Consider the following 22,588-nt stretch of genomic DNA (forward strand, 5'->3'; position numbering starts at 1 on the left):
TAACTCCTCTGAGGCTTTATGTAGACATAGATGCATTTTAGCATAACCAAAAATGGCTTTTAAATGCATCTTACATGAAGCAATCTTGTCTTTTATTTTGGATACTTTAGAACTACCTCAGTAAGCCAGGCCGTGTTTAAATTAATGATACAAGGTTGAACCTTTGGGATAGTTTTATGCAATTACATATATTTAAAATACATGTAAAAGTTTGCATAGGTTCGCACATAGCTTTAGATTAAACATTTTATTGGAAATATCACACAAAGGGAGAAGTGATGAAAGACATTCATCCAGTTATTACACTTGAAAAGAGAAAAACTGCTGCTATGGGAAGCATAGTCTTAAAAAGTAGATGATGTCTCTGCTGACATTATCTTGAAAATACTGCACAGAACAAACTGATTTAGCTTTTAAAAGTAGGCTCAAGTTGTCAATAAACAACTGTAGATATACTTTTAGATATAATACAGAAACATTAGAAAAGTTAAGAAACAGTCCATTTGTGTAAAATATATACTACGCCAAAATAATAGATTGTTCTTTTATCATTCATGCTAAACACACTGTCATATATACACACATTCTCTGCATTTAAAAAAATAAAAATACTGAAAAATCAATTGGGGGCATACATTATATACTTTAATTTTAATTTAATCATACAATCAAATAGTTGAGGTTATTCATATAGAGCAGACCTCATAATGCACAAAGCTGTAAGTTTTCTAAAAGTATGTCATAGCACTATCTCCCTAATCCTCACACACAAACCATCAGCAGATCAACTCAGCTTACAGTCTTCAACTTTCCTGCAAACAGGTGTCTGGTAAGTCCCAGAGATCTTTACGATCACCTCTCTGAAGTGGGAAGACTTTAGAAAACCTGTACAAATACCTTGCGGATAGCTGCAAAAACAAGGCAAATTACAGAACATATGTAGATTCACCCTGTTGAATTAGCAATAATTTTACAGTCTAAAAGTTCCTTTATATAATTATATGCTATTAGGCCTAAATTGGCCAAGCACTTAGCTGCATCTTCAGCACTCACATCACACAGTAAAATCATCTACGACCTCGGACTGTGAAGGAATGCGATGTATTAAGCCAGTATTGCCCCTCTTGTGGTAGTTATGATAGACCTTGGCTCTGCTACTCAATAAAAAGTATTCTACTGTAAGAATGTAAATAGGTGTATTGTGTGTGCCAGTTTTGGCCAGATTTCTCCTCATGCTTAACCAAAACTCCAAAACAAGAGTGCAACGTGTTTATCCTTACAGTGCATTTGGTAGAGCTATAGGCACACACTTACTCCTCAGAATTATAATCATTCAAGACAAAGTAAAAAACTGAAGGCAGTGGCATTTATATGCTAACAAAGCGGTTGCTTCATTCATGGTTTTTAAGTAAACTAGACTAGAAAGGGAGGCTGAAATAAAATCATATTTGAAATGCAGTTGAACTTACGTACTTTTTAAACTGAAATTCAGAGCACACAGAATCATGACTGGAACAAAAATCTTTTAAGTAAAAGCTCTGTGTTGCTTTCACTGATTTTACTTGGCTGTCTGTCACATCATTCTAAAAAGATGCAATAAATCTGAAGAATGCTTGACATATTTTATTATAAATGGTCATCAATACAGAACCAAATTAATCTTTCTAAATATCTACAGATCAATATAGAACCAAAGTAATATTTGTAAATATCTACAAAAAGCGTAAGGGCAGGTTAAAAAACATTCTCTAGCATGAGCAGACAATTTGTGGCTTTCAGTTTGTTTCTTTCTATGAGCCTGTTCTTAGGGAAGAAATAATTTTAGAAGACTTTTTTTAGTCCAGTAAATCTGGAATAATCTAACTCTACTGTGGTTTTAATACTTATTTAACTGAAAAAAACTGAAACTAGTGCAAGGATTTTGAAACTATTTCAAAACTCCCACATCTTTGATATATATATTTTTTGTGTATTGTTTGTTTGCCTCAGAATCAGCATCTGTACTGAAAGAGTTGTAAAGAGCTTATCCACACTGAAGAGCTGCTCTCCCACTGAGTCCAGGTAAAAGGACATTACAGGCTTGTTTCTATTACAACTGTTCAAAGGATATTGTACCTTGCTAGCTCCTACCATTCCTGCAATCCTAAACCATGCAAGCACACAATCTCAGAACAGTCCCAGCTGTTGCTAGTCTTACCAAGAAATTAATCCAGGACTGCCAGTTAGAGGCATTAGCAACCCTTTCAGCAAAAAGTACTAGATGTAACCATTACAGACAAATGCCATTATGTAACGTAGTAATTTGTCACCACACTCATCAGACAATAGGTTATGCTCTGTTTATGCTTTAAGAGAACAAAACAATGCCTGTTTGATCTCTGTGTGTGTAAGCTAGAGGTAGGATTGGAGGAGAGGTGTTATTGCCCTAGTGGTTGAGTACTCTCGGTCATTATTTGCTAAACAGAATTTTCCTTGTCCATCTGTTATTTCTTTTATACTATGTTCAACAGACAACTAAAACTGAAGGTGCTATCTTCTGGAGTTTTACCTGCATTTTAAGATGGAACACCTTCATAGCAGAGTCACTGCATAAAATTGTCCCTAGCCTTACAGACAGGAGAAGTACATTTGCTTCCTGTGATCTTTAAACATAAAAATCCTAAAAATCCAATCTACTACTAGCACCAAAATGACAATATTTGCTTTTGCCAATGTCTTTTTGTCTTTTTCAAACCTATTTCCGTATTACTGACACGGTGATGTGATCAACACTTCAGGGCACTGCTCAGCAATACTTCAGTCAGCCAGCTACACAGCTGAATGTAAGCAAAGGGACAGTACAAAGCAAGAAATAATACTGTGTTCAATTTTCAAAATGTCAGTCTTCCCATTAGCATGCTGACCCTTCTGGCTGGAGAGGTGTCGATGGTTTTATTCAAAACATCGTAGATGACTGTACAGAGACTGGACATAGGTGAAGACGCACATGGGATCTGGCTTGTGACCCATCACCATCATGTCTTCCACTTCTATCAGACGGTCACAGTGAGCCATTTTTCTGTATTAACAATAAAACAGATACAGCAAATCAAGAGTTACATAACTGCTTCCAGGGTTCATTTGATAATCTGATTTGAGCACCATTGAAACACTTAAGAAATCCTGAGGTTTATTGGCAGCATTTAATTTCACAATGAATTGAGCAGGGTCAGGCTGGACATTGTTATTGTTATGACCATGGAATATTCCTGTTCTTTCTGTCTCTTGATACTGGGATCTGGATCTAAAGCCCTGGAGGGGTGGTGCTTTTTTCACTATCATTCACATTCCTTATATCTGTAGCATGTAGCCCAATCTCTCATGCCTCTGCCCATGTCTCAGTTCTTGGTTAATATATAGGGAGTTCCAAAAGAATGAAAAAACTCAGGAGGAGATGAGATGTGCTGATGAATGCCCATGTGGCTGTGAATTGTTTGTTCTCCACCGCCCCCATAGCTTCAAGATGTGAGTGATCTGGACCAGCAGAAAGGAACAGATCTGCAGAGGCTTAAGATGAAAAATCAAAAAGGCAGGGATCAATTTTATCAGCATAGCTAGTACTGGGGTGAACAGCAATAGCTGAGAAAATAGCCTTTACCGACTCCTCGAATTTATTTTACTCATATAAATCAGTTTAAAGGCAATCATAGCTATGAATAGTAATTTCTGTAATTTTCTCTCATCTAATGCTTCTTAGTGTTGTGTTTATTGTGTCCTTTGTCCTCCCCTAAACTTACTGTTTATATAAACTGAGGTAGAAGAACACTGCAGCTTTCCTTTGAGAGTTGTAGATAGTTTTTTGGAGATCAATCACCTAAAAGTATCACAGAATCTCCTTCAACTCACTGACAAGCAACAAATCTTTTTTATATATACATATATGTGTACTTATAAAAATACTTGTATTTTCCAAATTAATTCCTTTGCTAGAGGCTGTAATAAGGAGAAACAACATTATGTCAAGAAATGCGAAAGGTTTTTTCTGAATGGCCAATCTTTAAGTTACCTCATTAGCCATGTCTTCCTCCTGCTTGTTATCATTTGGAAAAAGTGTACCAAACCCAGCTGCGTACCACATGGAAACGTCTTACCCTAAGAATCATGTTGATATCAGCTTAAAAATGTTACTATCTCTGACTGGCAGGTTCACATTCATAATGACTTTAACAAATAAGTTAGCATTTAATTACCTGCTATACAGCATAAAAAATAATCTGGATAATGTGACTGAGGGGATTAGCTCTGCCTGCTAATCTGAAAAACTGCATTTTCAGAAATGCAGTTACCTGGTTGAGATACTGAGAAGCTCTCAGCCTTGATCTGTACTTACACTGAATTCAACCTTTTTTGTTTTTCAAGCAAAACAAGGTGCAGTCAGAGATGAAGTCTCCCACATCTTCTATGTGTTCTCTCTGCAGAGCTTTATTATCTTTTTTGGTATGATACATACAAGCTAGTAATGCTGGTGCCTCAAATTTTAGCTTTCATATTATCCACATTCTGTACTGCATTAGTACATTAATCTAAACTTCATATAAAGTGTTAGCAAGTTCTCCTCACAGTTTAGTCAGACAAAACAATTCTTTCCCAGCCTGAGAACCAAGGACACCGTTGCAGCTTCAGGCCCAAAAAGGAAAAACAGCAGCGAATTGAGGAGAGCAATCTAGGAGGATGGGGCTTCATAATCTGAAGCTGTAATTGGACAATTAACCCCAATATGTAAATGGACCAAAACTTACAAAAGTGTGAAAACATGTCATCCATCATCCATCTTGGGTGTGGCCTCGGCCAGGCTCTTGTACTGCCCAAAGTGTATCCTTTGAAGGCCTTTTTACTAAATACCTCCTTTATTCCTTTAACACTGTCTAGCCTCTGTTCTAGGTAGCCTCCCAAGGCATTAATAGAAAGTAAAAAAGAATAATAATGAAATTCTTCACTGCTGCTCAGGTCCATTAGACTTGAACTGGAAACACTTCACAGAGTGCTAATGTACTCACTCAGCCATTGTGAAGGCCAGCTCAAAGTTCTGCTTGCGGTTAGCTGGGTCAAGCTTATTGTAATCAAAAGCTTCAGGAAAGAAAGAATGCACAAGAGCGCAGAATGCCATCCCATCATTCCAGCTTGAGGAGAAGTTCTGGAGATCAATGTGCTGTCATGATGAAAAAAGTACACGTTAATGCAGCACAGGGAAACAAATAAGAGCAGCTGCTTTTGTTCAATGCAGTATTCTGTCATTCTTTCCCACCAGCAAGAGCACAGGCTTTATTTTTTTTTCTCCCATCTTTGTACGTCCATTTCATTGTTGACATTCTGGGAAAAAAAATGGCACACTCAGCAATAAAAGCTCTTTGCCTGAAATACCCTGATGCAAAGCAGACACATAGTCAAGGTCCCTGATCCAAAGCCCACTGAAAATACTGTGAAGAATCTCATCAACATCAGTGAGCACTGGAGCAGGCCCAATGCACCAGCTCAGTATCTGTGGAAACGAAGGACACTGCTTACATATAACCATAATCACCCTATGGAGGATTTAAAATTGAAGAACAGTTCATTTTGTGAATAACACAAGATAAAGACTATGCTTGCTTGCTTTGCCCAATTCAATATCTGTTTACACACCTGACTCTCAAAACAAATTCTTATTGTTACTTTCAAATGCATGCCACAGTGAAAAGAAACATACTTGTGCTCTTGTCTCATGCTGCCTTCCCAGCATATAAAATTCAAGTCCCAGCTTTTCTGGTAAGCAATTAACCATAATTTTAATTAGTTCTGCTTATTTATACTGTAATGTACAGTTTATCAATAATTATGCACATTTAGTAATGTTGAAAAACATACTAAACGCATGCAAAAATTCCCTAGGGAAAAAAACATTCTATATTTATTTGACAGTTGCAGTTTAAGGCTAGGTAAAACGAGTAGAATCTCAACTGCTGTATTCTTATAGTGACACTGATGCTACCTCATAAAAGTTTACTCACAGTATGATTGAAACTCAGCCACTTATTACAAATTCGTTTGTGAAATACTAACAGAGTACTTGGGTCTGCATGTATAAAAATGGCCATAGTCTCTATGTGTTCAGAACTTGTCATGTATAATGTGAGTAAAAAAATTACAGCTTGCAACTAAGAAAAAATAATCTGCATGTATACTGAAATTTTTATCCATAAGCACAAAAAGGTTGGCTTTCAGAAAAACACTAATGCATTGCTTTAATAGACAAACAGAATCTCATTCATGCAGTCACTGAGTCTTGAATTGCTGCCTATGCAAACCATATTCACGTTACCCACACAAAAATTTACGACCTTGAGGAAGTTAACTCATTCTCTAGCATATTTTACATTCAACCTTTTGAGCACGGAATTTGGCATATTCTCTTGAAACAAAAAAGAGAGAAATTAAAATACTAGCCTATTTTTACCTTGTATCCTATGGTTTTTGAGCGACACCAGTCTAACAGAATTTGTTTAATGCTGCTAGCACTGGCAACCCCAAAACTCAGCGATCTCTTCAGCTTAGCTCTGGATTCTCCTTTTCCTCTGGAAAATTAACAGAGACCAGATTAAATTACATTCTAGAAAAACTTAAACCTATTTGTTAGGAACATCTATACAACTTTGCCCAGGTCAGCCCCTGTCCAGGTGATATTTGAGAAACATGTTGCTGAAACCTTGACTTGTTGGTCCTGCAAGAAAAACCTTGTTTTTATTAAACGAAAGCCAGAATTCCAATTCCAAGCCCTCTTTTCTTTAAATCATACTCCCATCAAGAAGTGTCCATATTTTGATCCTTAATGAATGGCAACAGAAAGTCACTAGCTTTCACACAAAGCTTCCCTGATTAAAAGGGCACCTGCTGCTTCAGCTGAACAACTCCGAAGTCAGAGGATTCTATGGCTGTGAATTTCCAAGGCTTGGTCTGTAAGTCAGTGAAACTTTAGGGGCCTCATATTGTCCCTTAGCTCCAGATCCTTCACAGAGAGAGTTCTCCCACCCAGCTGTACTCTGCTGGCAGTAACTGACAAAGTAGTTTCCCATTAACAAACTGTTCTGGACACAAGGACTGAGACGTACTTTCCACCATCATGTTCAAGTTTCTCAAAAAGCGCTTTCCTGGCCTGCGTTGCTGTAGTCCGCGGGAGCGTCTGAGACCGCACCAATTCTCGCCTCCTTTCAACTTGGCGATGCGCAGTAGGAGGAGGTGAGTGAGGGCTGGGGGTCACCTCACAGTAACTGTCAATGGCACTGAAGAAACATAACATGAAAAGTACGTGGTAAACAAGAGTAACTCTCTGCAGTGACAAGAGCCAGCATATAGGTTCAATGTCATGAAAAATGCATACCTTTCACCAGTTTTGGCTCCACGCAGCCCGTAGTTCACAGTTGAGACAGGCTTGGTGACAGAAGTAGCATTCTCTATATAAAAACAGAAAAGATGCTTTAGTGCAGAAACTTTCTTCATGTGCTTTCAAACAGAAACTTTCCTCACGTGCCTTCCTGATGGATAGACACGCATTCATTTTTACTCACCACACTGTAAAGCTGCAGGCCTCTGACTTCCATATGAGCTAACAAGCTGGGGAAGGATTTTCCCCAGCAGTTCAATTCCTCTGTAAAATTGTTGCACTGCAGCGAGGACAGTGTAAGCCTACCAGAAAGGACTCTGAGAGGATGTCTTTGATAAAACTGCAGTTGGAAAGTCAGATCACTTCAGGCCCTCAGAGGAGGGCACACTGCCACTGACATTTCAGTTAAAGGAAAAAGTTGTGCTTGCGAAAGTCGTTCTAGCAGACAAGCCCTGGGGAGTTTAATGTAATTGAGTGCATAATTTAAATGATCTAATTTCTACCAGGAAGACATTTTAGTTTGTGAAGTAGAACAGACTTGAAGTTGTAAATGTGGCTTAAAATCAACTTGGCATCTTCCTCCCTCCACCTCTGAGGTTCTACCTTATGTGCTTTGCCTCTTAGGGCTCAGCTCTGGACTCCAGCTACACTCTAAAATTGCAAAACAGTGGAGTGTCTTGCCCAGTTTTAACGTACCAAAGCCAAAACTTGTTGCATAAACCAGCAGCTAATTTCTTGAAAGCTCCTTGTGTACACGAAGGACTGCCATCTTAGAAGCAATCCAACCTGATCACTGTCTTACTCTCTGAAAATGCAGAATTCTCCCCTCTTTTTATAGATGTGATCCAGATCAGCTACACTTCTCATGTAAAACACACTGGTAGATGCCAGCATACAGGTGTGACAAATTTGTGACCATTAAAAATTGCCAGATATTTATGCCAATCTCAGATGTTTTCATATGAGGAGGAATGTAATCCTTATTCCTTAAGGGCTACATATTTTACTAAATAAACCGACACTTGAGACCATTGTGAAATGCCAGTACATTGTGCAGACAGTAACAACTTGGTGACAGCAATCAGAGGTACTTTTGGAGAGAGCTCAACTCTTCTATTTCAACTGAAATCAGAAATTCTTAAAGCATTTTGTCCTTTGCCACATTATATTACAAAGGAGACTCCTTACTTGTATCTTGCTCAAAGTAATTTGCTTCAGGATACATGGGTGGGCACACCACTTTCCAACTGCCTTGTGTGCAGTCACAGTTTTCACTTGATCAGCTGAAATCTTCACTGCCCAAGCGGTCTGCCTGCCTCACTTTTCTAGCACCTATGGTTTCCACTGCAGAGATTGCCTAACGCTACACACGTACATCACTGTGCAAATAACGGTAAGTACCCTGATTTGAACTGATTAAGAATCTGATGGAGTAGAACCAGTGTTTGTGATTCTATGCGTCTGCATACAGACCTGTTAGCAATATTAGTATTACCATGTACCTACAAGTTAAAACTACATGCTCAGACATGAATCCCCCAAAGAGCCCAGAATCACTCTCAATTTTTGTTGCATATGGGCATGCAGATAGAAACACTCACCTCCACTGGCAGATGAATCCATTGTTCTCATTGTAATTGAATTCCAGTCCTTCACTGTATCAGCACAAACAAAGGAAGTGTTTGCTACATTTTTAGTTTTAGTAAGATAAAAATTGAAAGAATAACCTGAAAATAATCCCTATCTCTTGCTAGCAATCCCATCCCAGTCTCCTTCTGTAATTTCTGACCCATATATATAGTCCAGTTTGTAAGTGTCATAGCCAAGGATGAATGGCTTCCATGTGAAGTTTTTTTTTTTTTTAACTCAGTTTCAATATAACTAAGATTCTGCAATCACTGACATGTGTGTATGTGTCAGACTGCTGTCAGTCATTCCTTCTTCCAAATGACTATTGGAACCTCCTGGTCAAATATCTGCCTAACTTCTCAGAGGGCCTTCAGTCCCAAAGCACTAAAAAAGTCCACAAATTTCATGAAAAGACCTGGGCATGTTTAAGAGATTAAGTGACTTACTGAATTCACTAACTGTGCTGTAAGATACACTTCACTAAAAACTCAGCTACATTAGGCACAAAACTTCTCTGCAGGTCTAATATTACAGCCAAAAGCTCCAGGTAGGACCCACAGCATTCCAAAATTGAGTGTTCCACAATGGGCTATATAGCCATAGAAGCAAGGTTTCATAATCACTAGGTCACAGGACAATACTCATAGTACCAGTTGAAGAAAGGAAATGGGATGCAGCTTCAGAAAGTTAGTTTTCTCTTTTACCTGGCTGGTTGGAAGATTTTACTCCCGTTGTATTTGCGCTCTTGCCCTGTCCCAGCAGGCAAGAAGATGTATTAGTTGTTCCTGCTGGATAGATGTTCTCTCCTGAAAACTTCTCAGATGTCCTGGTTACTGCAGTAACAGGAAGGTGGGGCATCTGTAGGGTGACTGCAGGGGCATGGGCTTCGGGGGACGAAGATTCTGACATCTCAAAACAGGTCAGTTCATGGGTGACTTTTGCCTGACCTGAATGAAAAATGGGAGAGAGGAAGTAAATTTGTTTGCAGTTTGTAACAAAGCTACAAACCAACGCTCATGCAACAACTTTATTTTACAGGTCAATGGACTTACTCCTCTGTGAAACGTTGTACCACTTACATAGCAGAAACAACCCTAGCCCAAGTGACCCTTGCAGCAATCACACTTACTCTACGTGAGTCTCAGCAGAAGCAATGTCTTCAGATCATTAATATATTAGCATTTGCATTTGGTAAGCTTCTCTTCCTCTGCGCAGCCCTGACTCGCAATCTCCTGCCCCGGGTTAAGGAAGCAGCATTTTTGTTCACGGTTTTATGAAATACTGTATGACTTTCTCTAAAGTGGAGACGGTAAGTCATTCCTCCACTGAAGGATGACAGAAGCAGACGGGTGACTTGCAAGATGTTTTGGGATGCAAGACTACAATGGCACCCACCATAGAAGGTCTTATTGCTTGTGTCTCAAGTTAATGCAGGAGTAATAGACTCCAATTTATGAAACACTGTAGTACGTGCTTAATAGTAAAGCCAAAGTTTAAAAGTTAAACTCCTAGTTACGAAATAAATTACTAGTGCCACCGGACAATATCTATCCTGAAACTATAGTAAATTCTAACCCTTCCAAAATGGGAGTCCTGCTCTATGACTCAGGCCAAGATCAGGTATTCTACAAGCAGTGCTGCTTCATTTCATGCCCTGTTCTTACCTGATGATGAAGATCGATGCCCATTTTCAATGATGGAAGAACTAAAAACTCTTCTAAACTCAGGCTTCCGGTGGTCATCCAGGTCTACACTCTGTCAGAATAGACAACAGACATGACAGCTAAATTTCAAATAGCAGCAAAAGTAAGAAAAATGTCCTGAAACACCTGCCAAGAACAGGTCTTCCTCGTGCAAGTGACCACAAAATAAGAAAGGAACAATTACCTAACCCCAGGAGCTGAGCCTGCAAATGAAGCATTGGCAATGCATAACTTAAATCAATCTTCACACATGTGTCCTTAACGGACCCCAAGCACCTAGGAGGTCTTATCTTTTGTTAGACAAAGGTATCACCATCCACTGCAATGGTGATAAACAGAAGACTTGATGTAACAGTGGAGAAATTGATTGAAATTGCATGGAATAATGCTGAGCATTTTTTTCTATTTGCTGCAGAAAGAAAATACAGTATAAAAACATATTGTGCAGGCATTACAAAGTAAATTAAATCCTAGGACACTGCAGCTATTTTATAATCTGTAACTTCTGTAAGGATAGCTTTTTTTTCCTGGCAAAAGCATAAACTGTCCTCATAATGGCTGTCAATATAATTACAGAAAAATCAGCCAAGATTTTTTTGTTGGTTTAGTAGGAGGTTGTGGAGGGTTTTGGGGGGTTTTGTTTGTTTCTTTGACTGGTTTTTTTGGCTGGTTGGGCTGGGGTTTTTTGGGGGTGAAGGGGCATGTTAAACCATGAGGAACTATGTGATTTTTGGCTGCATAACTAAAGGAAGAAGAAACTGCTTTACAGATACATGATTACTGCAGTTAAGTTTCCAAGAAGAAGCAGCAGCTACAAGCAGTAGAGAGAAATTCCCCAACACACAGTCCACAAAAACATTCATTGCATAGTTATATTTGCCTAGTTATATCCAGATGTTTTAATATCTGGGAAAAACCCCCTGTTTTGAAACTTTTGAAAAAGGTACTGTGCATGAATAAACTCGGTTATCACTAGCTGCCAGGATTAAGAAAATTACAAATTAAACAAATACCCATTACAGAAACCACGCAGAATCAGGGGTTTGGAACTTTCATTGTAGCATTTATTGCAATTGAGATCCCAGTCAACAATTACTGCCCAAATCCAGAACTGAAATGTAAAGCACAGCTAATGCAGCTCCCTAGAATGTACCCATGATACACAGTTATAACTGTTTAGCCATTCATGTCAGCCATTATGACCTGAATGTGAAGAACGCCTGTGTAGGCTGTAAACATGAATTTGCTTTTATAAGCTGGGGAGGTGTGGGCGAGTAAAATTGTCAAATGACATGATTGTTGCAAAGGTCACGTAGCATTCTACGCTCTGAACTGGCTTTATAATACAATGTCAAGTGCTGTATTACCTTATTTCATGCAAACCTGACTGCTGCAGTTTGGCTAACAGTGCCAAAGAAGAAACTGATACCAGGCTGGAGGATGGGGAAGAGGGCCCATGTGCTGACAGAACAGTGGGAGGATCTGAGATCAGATTCTGATGTGCATTAAGTAGTGTCAGGCTGAAGTACTTTCAAAATCCACTTTGGAGATGCCAAGCTTCTGACAAACCCATGTGTTTAGCAATACTACTTCTGTCAGTGCTGGTTACATAGATTATAAATAGCAGAGGGGTAACTACATATATCTGTTCTTAATAATAAGAAGTACACATTTGTACAACTTACGTGACAACAACACGATGAAGAACTGATGAAGTTGAAGAAAAGAAAGTTAACACTAGTTTTTTTGATGCCTTATCCAAGCTGGCTTGTAGAACTAATCTCTGTGTAGCTCAGAGGTCTCCATGTAATGGAGGGTGATAATACTTTCCATAGCTATAGGGCTGCTGGAATTCCTCCTCTGCTGCAAAGAAGTTACACTTTGGAGATCCTTAACTGGAAGCTGCAGTTATCACAAGCCAGTAGTAAAAATGCAATGCATTCAGAAAAAATAAGCACCAGTTCACAAGATTAGAAAAAAACCCCAACAATTGTTATTTTCTTGCTGAACCTCTAAGGTGCATGTCTGTTATGTCTTCAAGATTTTGTCTGCAACAAGGTCAAATTCAGAAAGAACGAGAGATACAAATTATATTACTGTCACTCAAATGACGGATTTCAGTCATTCAATGTCATTCATAAATGACATTGACTACCACAAGGGTCACAATACAAATCACTGGTTCTAGAAATGCTGTTTATCTAGGAGAAGTACATCCCCTTCTTAAATATGATAGGTCAAATTGCTGCTTCACTTTGATGAACAGTAATATTGCCACTGACTGCCACAAAGGCAAAGTTCCACACTCTGTTCCTTGCATATACAGAGATCACTGATAGATAGTTGGAACAATGAAATTTTGAGGAAATGCAAACAAGCCAGCTAGACACCAGCAAGAAGTGTACCACATTTACCCCTTAATTCTACTACTAGAAATTGTCCACCAGACAATACAAATATTCTTTATCTGTAACTGACCCTGCTGCCTGAAGAAAAAGCTTTGAACACCACGAACATATTAGAAAAGCTATTGCACTGAAGAAAAACAAGAGGAGTACTTTGCATAGAACCTTTTTTGAACTAAGCCTGGATATAATCGGATAGGAAAGAACAATTCTCTCTTAGCAGCTTCAGCAGGTGCCTGTGGCTATGCCACAGTGAATTAAAACAAAACAAACAACAACAAAAAAATAATCTAGATAAGGATCAAGGCAATCTTGAAATGTCACCATTCCAAAAGGACACTTGCAGGAAGTATAAGAGAATAGTAAAGAAGTTAAACCAACAGACCTCCTTTATCAAAGATAGGAGTTAAGATAGTTTGGAAATAGAGTATGTAATGTTCTATTAATCATGTAATCTCCCTGTCATTATAGAACCATATAACGGTTTGAGTCAGAAGGGATCATAAAGATCATCTTGTTTCAACACCTTGACATGTGCAGGGATTCCATGCATTAGATCAGGTTGCTCAGGAGCCCATCCAACCTGGCCTCAAAGACTGATAGGGACAGGGCATCCACAACTTCCCTGGGCAACCTGTGCCACCACCCTCTTTGAGTGAATGGTTTCTTCCTAACATCTAATCTAAACCCGCCCTCTTTCAATGGTTTAAAACTATTGCCCCTTGTCCTGTAGCTATCTGCCTATACAAAACCAAGTCCCTCACCCTCCTTTTAGCAATCCTCCTAAAGTATTTGAAGGCCGCAATGAGGTTTCCCTGAAGTCTTCTCCAGGCTGAATAACCCCAAGTCTCTCAGCCCATCTTTGCTGGAAATACGTAGGTCATTATATACACCCAAGTCATGTCATATGCAGTTACTCACAGACTGACTAACTGTTGGGTGTCATCAGGGAGAGATCCCAATGGGTAGTAATACTTGCTTAGACCTTCGTAGGTGGTCATAGGCAGCTATCTATCTCTGTGGCTTTGACCACTGCAGGCAGAGTCTCTGCAGCTGTCTGTCCACGCTGTACAGAAACTCTCTACAGTTTTAAAACAGGACACCCTTAAAGTACTTTTAGTCCTCCCTCTCAACAAAGGCATCATGCTGAATCACCAAATCTATGGAAATACCCTAAGTTATGAAGCTCTTGCCAAAATGTAAAATCAGACCAACAAAAGAAAGATCAAAACTCTTCCTTTGTAAATGCTCAGTAGTGTAGGTATGGCTCCAGAATCCAGATCTTTGAAACTACCTCTTCAAATATCCCCTATTTTCCACCTTTGTGAAAGCAACTCTCAAGACTCTGGCATGGTTAAGAGAGCTAAGTTGAAGTCTGGTATCAAAATAACAGAAAGACTCAACTCCAAATGAGAGGCTAACAGCCATTTAAAATTCCACCTAAACTGGCATTTAGATTGCTCTATATCAGCTTTCAAGGACATCATAGCAGAAATTGCCCATATTAGAATTAAAAGGAGATTTGTGTTTTTGCTTCTGAACTCTGCTTGGAATTCCCTGGATTCATTTTTTTCCCTAATGAAATTACCATGAAAAATAATCTAGGAATATTAGAAAATAATGGATCAGATACCAAAGATGCTCAGAATGTCTGGTATCCAATTAATGCTGCATCAACTGCACAGTACAAAGGAACTCAACCAATAAATCTTTTCAGGATCAAAAGAGCACATCTTGATTTGCTACTATTTCCAGGTCAGTATTATTTGCTTCTTGTGTCTCGCATTATAGAAGTATTTACTAGGACTAGAAGCATCACCAGTTTTATTATAGGTGCTCATGTATCTGAAAACATACACAGTGCCATTTATGGTATTCTGTTTCAAATGCTTTGGTCATATAACCAGAAATTGGAATCAACTGAAGGAACAGTGTTCATTACAGAGAATCTGAGCAACCCAAGGCTTGGTCTTTCGCCATTTGCATGCAGCCACATCAGAACCTGACCCACAAACTCATGTTTTCACTGAACCAGTTTGGCGTGTACAGCTGTAGCTGTACCTCCCATACTTCTCAGTACTGAAATTCCCTTTCGGTCAGCTCTGCTAACTTGGGAACATCTCCAACCTAAATTGTTGGGAGGGCACTGAAGAACGATCAGCACATAAGTGATCTTCCTTAAACCCCCAAAAGCAAAGCAGGAAGGTTCCCATCCAAATAAAAGCTTATACTGTGCTCTAATGCAGACCGATACCTAATGCTGGATATTGGCCATAACGTTGATGCAAGACTTTCACAGACTGTGAAGTGCACACCACAGCGTAGACAGTGGTGACAGAGCAAGTGAAATGGAGTGAGAGTCTACAGTCCCTTGTCCCTTCTATATTGCTCATCTTACTTCAATTCCTTGCAATATAAGCAAGTTGGATAGCTCCACAGAACAAAAAGGAAGCAGTCTGGAAGTTGTATGGCTGCTGCTTACCTTTGTCACATGGGGGAAAGGCAGCAGTTGCTAGAATCTATCAAACAGCAGTTTTACCTTTCCATTTGCCCAGAGGTAGAAAGCCAAATGATCCCATTCACAGGTCAGCAGGAATGAAGAGGGCTGGAATACAGACTCTGCTCATTTCTACCAATTCTAGTAAATTTAACTTCCAAGCTTTTCCTCTTTAACCCCAAGCCTAGACAGACCACAGACCAGTTTTTTAAAGCTCCAACAGCCTTAAAACCCCCTTGAGACATGGTTAACTAAGAGCACGTGAAACAGGCTGTCATCTGTGAAAGCCAAGTCTGTAGTACCTCAGTTTTATGTGACCGAATCACAGTGTACTGACCGGTTGCGTTCTCCTGGCGTCAAGGGTGGCACAGGAGCTCTCAATTCTTATTGCAGAGACAGATGCAGAAAAAAAATTACACAAAACTTCTCGGTACCAGATGAGCTTTCCACTATTGGGATTTCTGTGCACCAAGTTACAGTGCTCCATTACACTGCAGAAAGTTTTATCACTGGGAGGGAAGACTATCTTTGTGCAAGTTTAGGTCACAGAGACCACGAAAGCTTGTGTCAGCCTCTCAGGGACAAGCTGCAGCAGTGAGGGACAGTGGCTGGCAGCAAAACTGACTCACTGTGGGATGTTATCTTATGGAAACCACTGCCTGCTATATGCTAAGCTAGTCCCCTTTGCAAGCTTGCCAACTGGCAAACAGCATTGCTGGCACACAGATCCCCCAGAATCGAGTCCAAAAAGGATACAAAAATATTCATGTACACATGTACATTGATAGCCTAGACTGCACCATGTCCTCTTATTTCTAACCACAGGGAACTCACAGGTTGCTACCACTCTAACCAAGATCCCAGTCTGACCAAAGAGGGCCATTATCTGGTAGATATCCAGTTGGTATCACAGCCAAGACCATTTCTCAGAGCACCTCCCAAAATACCCACTGACCCTGCGCTGCAAAAGAGGAACCCCGTGTACCTAAACATTATCCCGTATCAACGCAGTTTGGCAACACCCGTGAAGCATCCCTTCCTGCATGCATGCCCTTGGCCCTCCCTCCCTCCTGTCGTCTCCCTGGCCGCTTACTTGGCTCCGGCCAGCGACCCTTAGCTTGGCATGACCGGAGAATGCGCCGTCGGCCGAACCTTGCACCGGCGAGCCAGGCCCCGCGACCTGAGGGCTCTCCGCCGCCTCGTTTACCCACTCCTGCGGCAGCCCCGCCGATCTGCCCAGGGCCTCCACCTGCCGAGACAGGCGCTCCAGCTGTACCCGCAGGCGCCGGTTCTCCTGCTGCAGCTCGGAGACAGCGTGCGCCAGGGGGCTGGCGAGGCGCAGCACCTCCTCCACCTGCCGGCCTATTCCCTGCTTGAACAGCTGGATGTCCACATGGATGTCCCGGACGGCGCCTCGCAGCGTGTCCTCGTAGCGTTCCAGGCCGTCGCAGACAGTCTGCGCCTCCCGACTGTTCAGATCCTCGATCTCGCCGGCCATGGTGTCCACGCACCGCAGGCTGCGCGGGCAGGGACGCAGGAGGGTCGGGAGCCGCTATCGGCAGACGCCGGACCGTCTCTCCCCCTCCTCTCGCCGCCGCCTCTCCTCCTCTTCGAGACTTTCCCGTGCCTCCCGCCGGCGCCTAGCCCGTCCCCTAAGCCCGTCCCCGGCGCCGCCGGGCACGGCCCGTTCTGCTGGGACGCAGGGGCTCGGCGGGGCGTACGCCGTGCCCGGGGCAGCCGCCGCACAGAAAGCGGCGCGGGTGGTGCGGCTGCCCGGACCGCCCCGCTCCGCGTACACTCCTTCCAAGAGGGAGATGGAATTTCGGGAGGCAATGGTGGAACAAGCAGGGGGAAGGGGCGGGGCCAGCGGCTCGCTCGGAGCTGCCCGGGGACGCCAGGGCCCGAGAGGGCCGGGCGCGGTGGGTGCGCGCGGGGCCGCGGGAGCGGGACGGCCCGAACCGGGCGGCCTGCCGGTGTGGGGGAAGGGAGGAGTGGGAGATGTGGGTCGGGAAGGAATCGGAGAGAGACAGATCGAGGGGAGGAGGGGTTAGTACCAGATTTTTCCTGGGTTGCTTGGACGATGACGATGTGGAAGTATGCAGAGATTGTCTCTTTAGCGGGGAACACGGAGGCAAAGGGAGGAGAGTACGGTCTTTGAGGGTATAGAGACGGAAATGCACGCACATGCACACTTGGACAAACTGCCACATTTTTGCGCTTTCATGAGCAGAAACTTGTAACCGGCATGTTCACACTTACACGTTTGCCACAGTAGGCTGCAATTTAATGGGCATTAGTATCGAGCTGCCAAGGTGTCGTCCAGCAGATCCAATCTGTGTGCATGGTGGATGCGACACATTTATGTCAAGCTAGCCAGAGACACGATGCAGAACCCTTTCAGGCGTATCCTTTGCTGCAGCACCAGACAAAAAAGCCTCACAGAAAAAGGGAATCTGAGAAATATTTTAAGCACATTCGCATCATCAAATAGCCTATACATGTCAGCACTTTATGTCGGGTAGCTACAACTTCTTTGGTACCATTTAACAGTTGTCAATAGCAGCTTACTTGCAGCAGCAAGTAGCTAAGCCTGTAAATCTGGAACATGCAGGGAAAGTTGTCCTGCCCCAGTCAGTATGCGTAAAACTCTAAATAATAACAGAATTCAATTACCATTAGCTCACAGGAAATTTCTTAACATATGCAACCTTACCTAAAAACAATATGTGCCTGTGTGTGTGTGGTTATTACTGTTGACAGCTCATAGCTATTAGCTAATGGTACTAATAGTGTAATTCTTTGGAAAATACTTTTCTCTGGTAAATATTTCAATTTTCACCTTTTCTTTTTTAATTGCTAAAGAAAACTTCTAATTTTTCACAGAACAATTATCTAATAGACATTTTAGTTTTCTGACAAAAGGTGTTTTGAAATATAATTCCCAACCTATTCTCACCTAGGTCTAGCAGAGCCAAGCAAATCAAATTGTTTGGCTGTTTACAGACTCAGCAGGTATAGAGTAATTGCAAACTGCCAGTGTCCCTAAAACTGCCTGTCATTCATGCATTTAGAGGAATTTACAGTACAGGCGAGGATACCAATGGTTAAGGTACATCCTAATCTCACAAAAAAAGTTAAGTACAACTTTCCATCTGTCTCTGTTCTGTTGCAAACAAGGAATTAGCTTTATACTTCAACAGTCTGAAATCACACCCACCTTTCTGTTCCCTTTGAAATCTTCTCCTTTGGAGCTCCTGCAGGTGGACAGAGCATGGGAATTTGTCACTCTCCAAAAGCCTCTCAAAGCAGTTATTGGATGTAAACAGCACAGGTGAAGCCCAAACCAGTGATTCAAAGATGGAAAGATAATGCTCAGATTCTCAGAGCTTAAACTGAGAGATTTAGAATATTTTGATGCCCAAATCACACTAGGTTCTCTGTCTCAACATCTGATAGTTTTTCTTCTTCAGTAAAACTCTATTGGGAAATAAGATTTCTTTTGAGTACAGGCAGTTAAGGACCTCTTTTCAGGTCTGAGCCACAACCCAAAGACCAAGATCAATGGGTGCATTTCTGTTTATGGTGTTTCAATAGTTCCCTAAGCACTTTTTAGAATCAATCTGGAGTGCTAGAAAAAAAAGGAAAATTCTCCTAGAACAGCAGCAATGTGTAATTTCATTAAAACAAACTCTGTTTGCTTTCCTACGTGTCTCCATAGAAAGACACATGCTTGTATACCATAGGTGGATGTACCTGTGGGAATTCAGAAGTCGAACCATGAGCTGGGAAGTCCTCACCTGATAATAAGTTCTTTCTAGACCTGTGTTAAAAGCATACTCATTTCAGACCTTGAGAAAACACAACCTACTGAAACATACTAATCTAAAAGCTAAGCAATCCACTGGAAGTTATGCAACAAGGATTTAAAGAGGTATCTTAGATGTGGAAAGATTTTTGATAGTTTAAATATCAAAAGCCCATTCTGAAATCGGATCAGTTGAGTGCATGGGTACAATCACTGCTCAGATGAATTTTCACAGCCTGGCTGCTTGTGAAACTACAGTTTTTTAGCAATTTAGGAAAGATAAGCCTTCAAAATATAAAACATGAGTTGTGCTCTTAGTGACTTATCTCAGTCATTAGTTCTAATTTGCAAAGCTTATTGAAAACAGCTGAAGATAACAATCACTCCAAGCAGGCTAACAGCCAAGAAGCCTCAGTTGTTTCTTGTAACTGACAGGCAGCTTTTCGGTGTCCTTCTGGCTTGTACCAGGAGTTATTGTAACATTGAAATCACGGTGGCAGACGGTGACAGAGCATACACACGAGGCACGTGTCCGCAGACGCATGTGCAATTGCACACACCCAAAGGTAGCAATAGGAACAGCCATTTCCTCACTTGTGCAAGGTATGCAGCTCCTTTGGCCATGTTCACTCACCACAAGAAGGACTAAGAGTCTCCGTTACACCTAAGGATGCCAAGCCCTGTAAAGGGTAACATTTAGGAGACAACAGTTGCTGCCATGGCTGCAAACTTTGTTTTCTCAATACTGATCTCGGGTATCTGAGACCTGGTCATCCTCTCCTTAGCAATCACTATGCGATCGTGTGTCTGACAGCGTTCCACGGGCAGTTCCAATTCTTTCCAGATCACAGTTCTAGCTTTTCACGGCATAAAGCAACCTGATACGCTGGGCTAGCTCCAGCTTACACAAGACTGCCAGCCAAGGGGAAGGCCTCAGCAATAGGACATTTTTTTGTCAGCACCTGTCTCAAAGCGCTCTATTACAGAAGAAGTGGAAAAATTCTAGTCACTTCACACAAACCAGTTCCTTAGTCATATCTCCTTAGCACCTGCTTCAACAAGCGCAGCATCTTACAACGTGGCTTATTTTTTATTTTCCACAGCACTCAGCTCCGTCCATCTGATAAGAGGTGACACCACTTGAAATTCTGAGACCAGGGCAGAGGTGGGTAAAAAGGAGAAGCAACCACGAGACTTACAGGTATCTGGTGCACTGGTGGGAGCGATTCGGGCTGAGCGTCTCACAAGCAAATCTTTTATCCGGGGGATGAAAACCTGCTATTATATTAATTCACCTTTGGGTTTTGCATTTGAAAGGAGTAGGATTGCCCAACACTATGGGAAGGCAACAGCACCCTAGCATTGTCTGGCTGGGGTGCTGCTGCACGCTTTCATGGCTGGGGTGCTTCCCCTGCGGAGTTGCCAAAAGACATACAAAACTCCAGCTAAAATGTCCCCGAATCGGCTAATTACAGTCTTCATTCTAAGAAACACCTTTACCGAGCATCTGGAGATTTTCAGGAGTATAAAAAAATCAGTAGCAGGCTGGTTTTGCTCATTCCTCCTGTGTAATCTTCTGTGAGGTACCCCACTATCTCACTTTGCATTATGTTATAGAATTCATCAGCAATATTTGACCATTTATCAGGCCAGGGGTTGGTAATGGCTTTCCTCTCTGATAATGCTGGTTGATGAGCTCCTCAATCACCCTTCCTAAATCCTCCAACACATTCCTGTGTACCATGTAAAATTCCCACAGTTTGGATAGAGGCCTGACTGGTACGTCTGTTTGTCTCTTTTCCTGACTGGGATTCACTTTTTTCCTGAATGCTCCGGTTTTCCAACTTGTTATTCTTCTCGGCTTGCTACAATCTGTCCCTCTCTTTCTAGTTCTACAGCAAACTGGTTCCATTATGCCTCCTTTTAGGAGGGAGATCCCAAGTACTAAATCATGCTTACAGTCTGTCACAAATCTGTACAAAATTGATACTGCGCCAGAGAGTAGTCAGCTTCCTTCCTTCAAAAGGAGAGCTTTAGCCCTTGGCTGCTGCTGTGGCATTTTGGCCTGTATGACACAGGTAACACAGTTAATGTTTATCAGTATCACTGACTGTACTTAGCAATTGAAAATAGAGTCAGACGTTTGCCAAGGACAGCCATGTAATGATCGCAGTATGGTTTCTAAAGGGCTGAGAAAGACTTGTACTGCAGATAGAACCCAGACCTTGAATTAAGCTCAATGGAAGGAATGATCTCAAGCTCCTAATTGAGGTACATATGCACATGCTGTGCTGGTAATTTAAAAGTTAACAGGGCAACTTTCAGTCTCAGCTATATTATCACTAATGTGGAATTATTCTTTGAATTCCTGCAGTTACCTGATATTTACTGTTATCTCTCTAAAATCAGAACACAGGCTTTGGTCTTGATTTTGAGGGTTGCCCATATCAAGTACTGGATTTTTTCCTCCCTTACATGCCAAAAAATGAGCAACAAAGGAAGGCGATCTGTATCTAGGCTTACAAGAGCATTCACAAAAAGAAGCAGAGGAAAACATTTGTGTTTTACTTCATCAAAAAGATTTTATCCCAACTATTATTCATTATCAGAGCAATGAACATGGAGATGTGGAGAGCGGCAGTAGCGTGTTCAACAGTGACCTTGCTTCAACTCTTTTAATGTAGAGCCAAACTCATAACTGATTTCTTGGATGCATATGCTTCTTATTGCAAGCAGAAGACATCATCAAGTTCCTTAAAAAAGCTAAGACTTTTTTCCTCTCTTTATAGGCAGGACAAAAACAGAGCATTTTCTGAGGTGGTCTGTCTACAGCACCAGTGGTTAAACCACTGAATGACAACTCAGCTTTGTACAGTTCCCAACTGGCTTTCTAGCACCAGGCCTAAGCTTTGCCTCTCTGCTGCTTCAGCAAGTGTCCCAACAGCTGTGCAAGGAGGATGCAGGGCAGTGCACCTAGCCAAGTGCATCTCTCAGTGCCCTAAGCTATGTCCATTAGCAAAGGAATATTTAGGACTTCCCCAATAGAAGTAAACCTATACAACTTCCTCATATTTCACCCTAAAATCAGAGAAAATATGGGGACCTTTCATAAGCTTCTGGTTTAAAACTTTCCCACGAACATCAGCACCAAAT

General features: G+C 41.5%; 1 protein-coding gene across 3 annotated transcripts; it reads right to left on the bottom strand.

Annotated features, from left to right (window-relative positions):
* Positions 1 to 169: 169 nt before the first annotated feature.
* SMTNL2 (smoothelin like 2) lies at positions 170 to 17,411 on the bottom strand. 3 transcript variants are annotated; one of them, XM_039721022.1, is made up of 9 exons: positions 15,968 to 16,646; positions 10,690 to 10,780; positions 9,730 to 9,972; positions 8,998 to 9,051; positions 7,394 to 7,466; positions 7,125 to 7,295; positions 6,473 to 6,590; positions 5,037 to 5,188; positions 170 to 3,058 (listed from the first exon to the last, which is right to left on the bottom strand). In XM_039721022.1, exons 1-9 carry the CDS (start codon positions 16,115 to 16,117, stop codon positions 2,932 to 2,934), a joined length of 1,179 nt encoding a protein of 392 aa, XP_039576956.1. In that variant the 5' UTR covers positions 16,118 to 16,646; the 3' UTR covers positions 170 to 2,931. The 3 variants fall into 3 exon arrangements, with proteins under 3 accessions (XP_039576956.1, XP_039576954.1, XP_039576955.1); XM_039721020.1 differs by lacking the exon at positions 15,968 to 16,646 and adding an exon at positions 16,724 to 17,410 and having other exon boundaries at positions 229 to 3,058; XM_039721021.1 differs by lacking the exons at positions 8,998 to 9,051; positions 15,968 to 16,646 and adding an exon at positions 16,724 to 17,411 and having other exon boundaries at positions 229 to 3,058.
* Between the last annotated feature and the right edge of the window lie 5,177 nt (positions 17,412 to 22,588).

The sequence above is a fragment of the Passer montanus genome, unplaced genomic scaffold (assembly GCF_014805655.1).
Source record: "Passer montanus isolate IOZ18808 unplaced genomic scaffold, ASM1480565v1 scaffold44, whole genome shotgun sequence".
Taxonomy (NCBI): domain Eukaryota; kingdom Metazoa; phylum Chordata; class Aves; order Passeriformes; family Passeridae; genus Passer; species Passer montanus.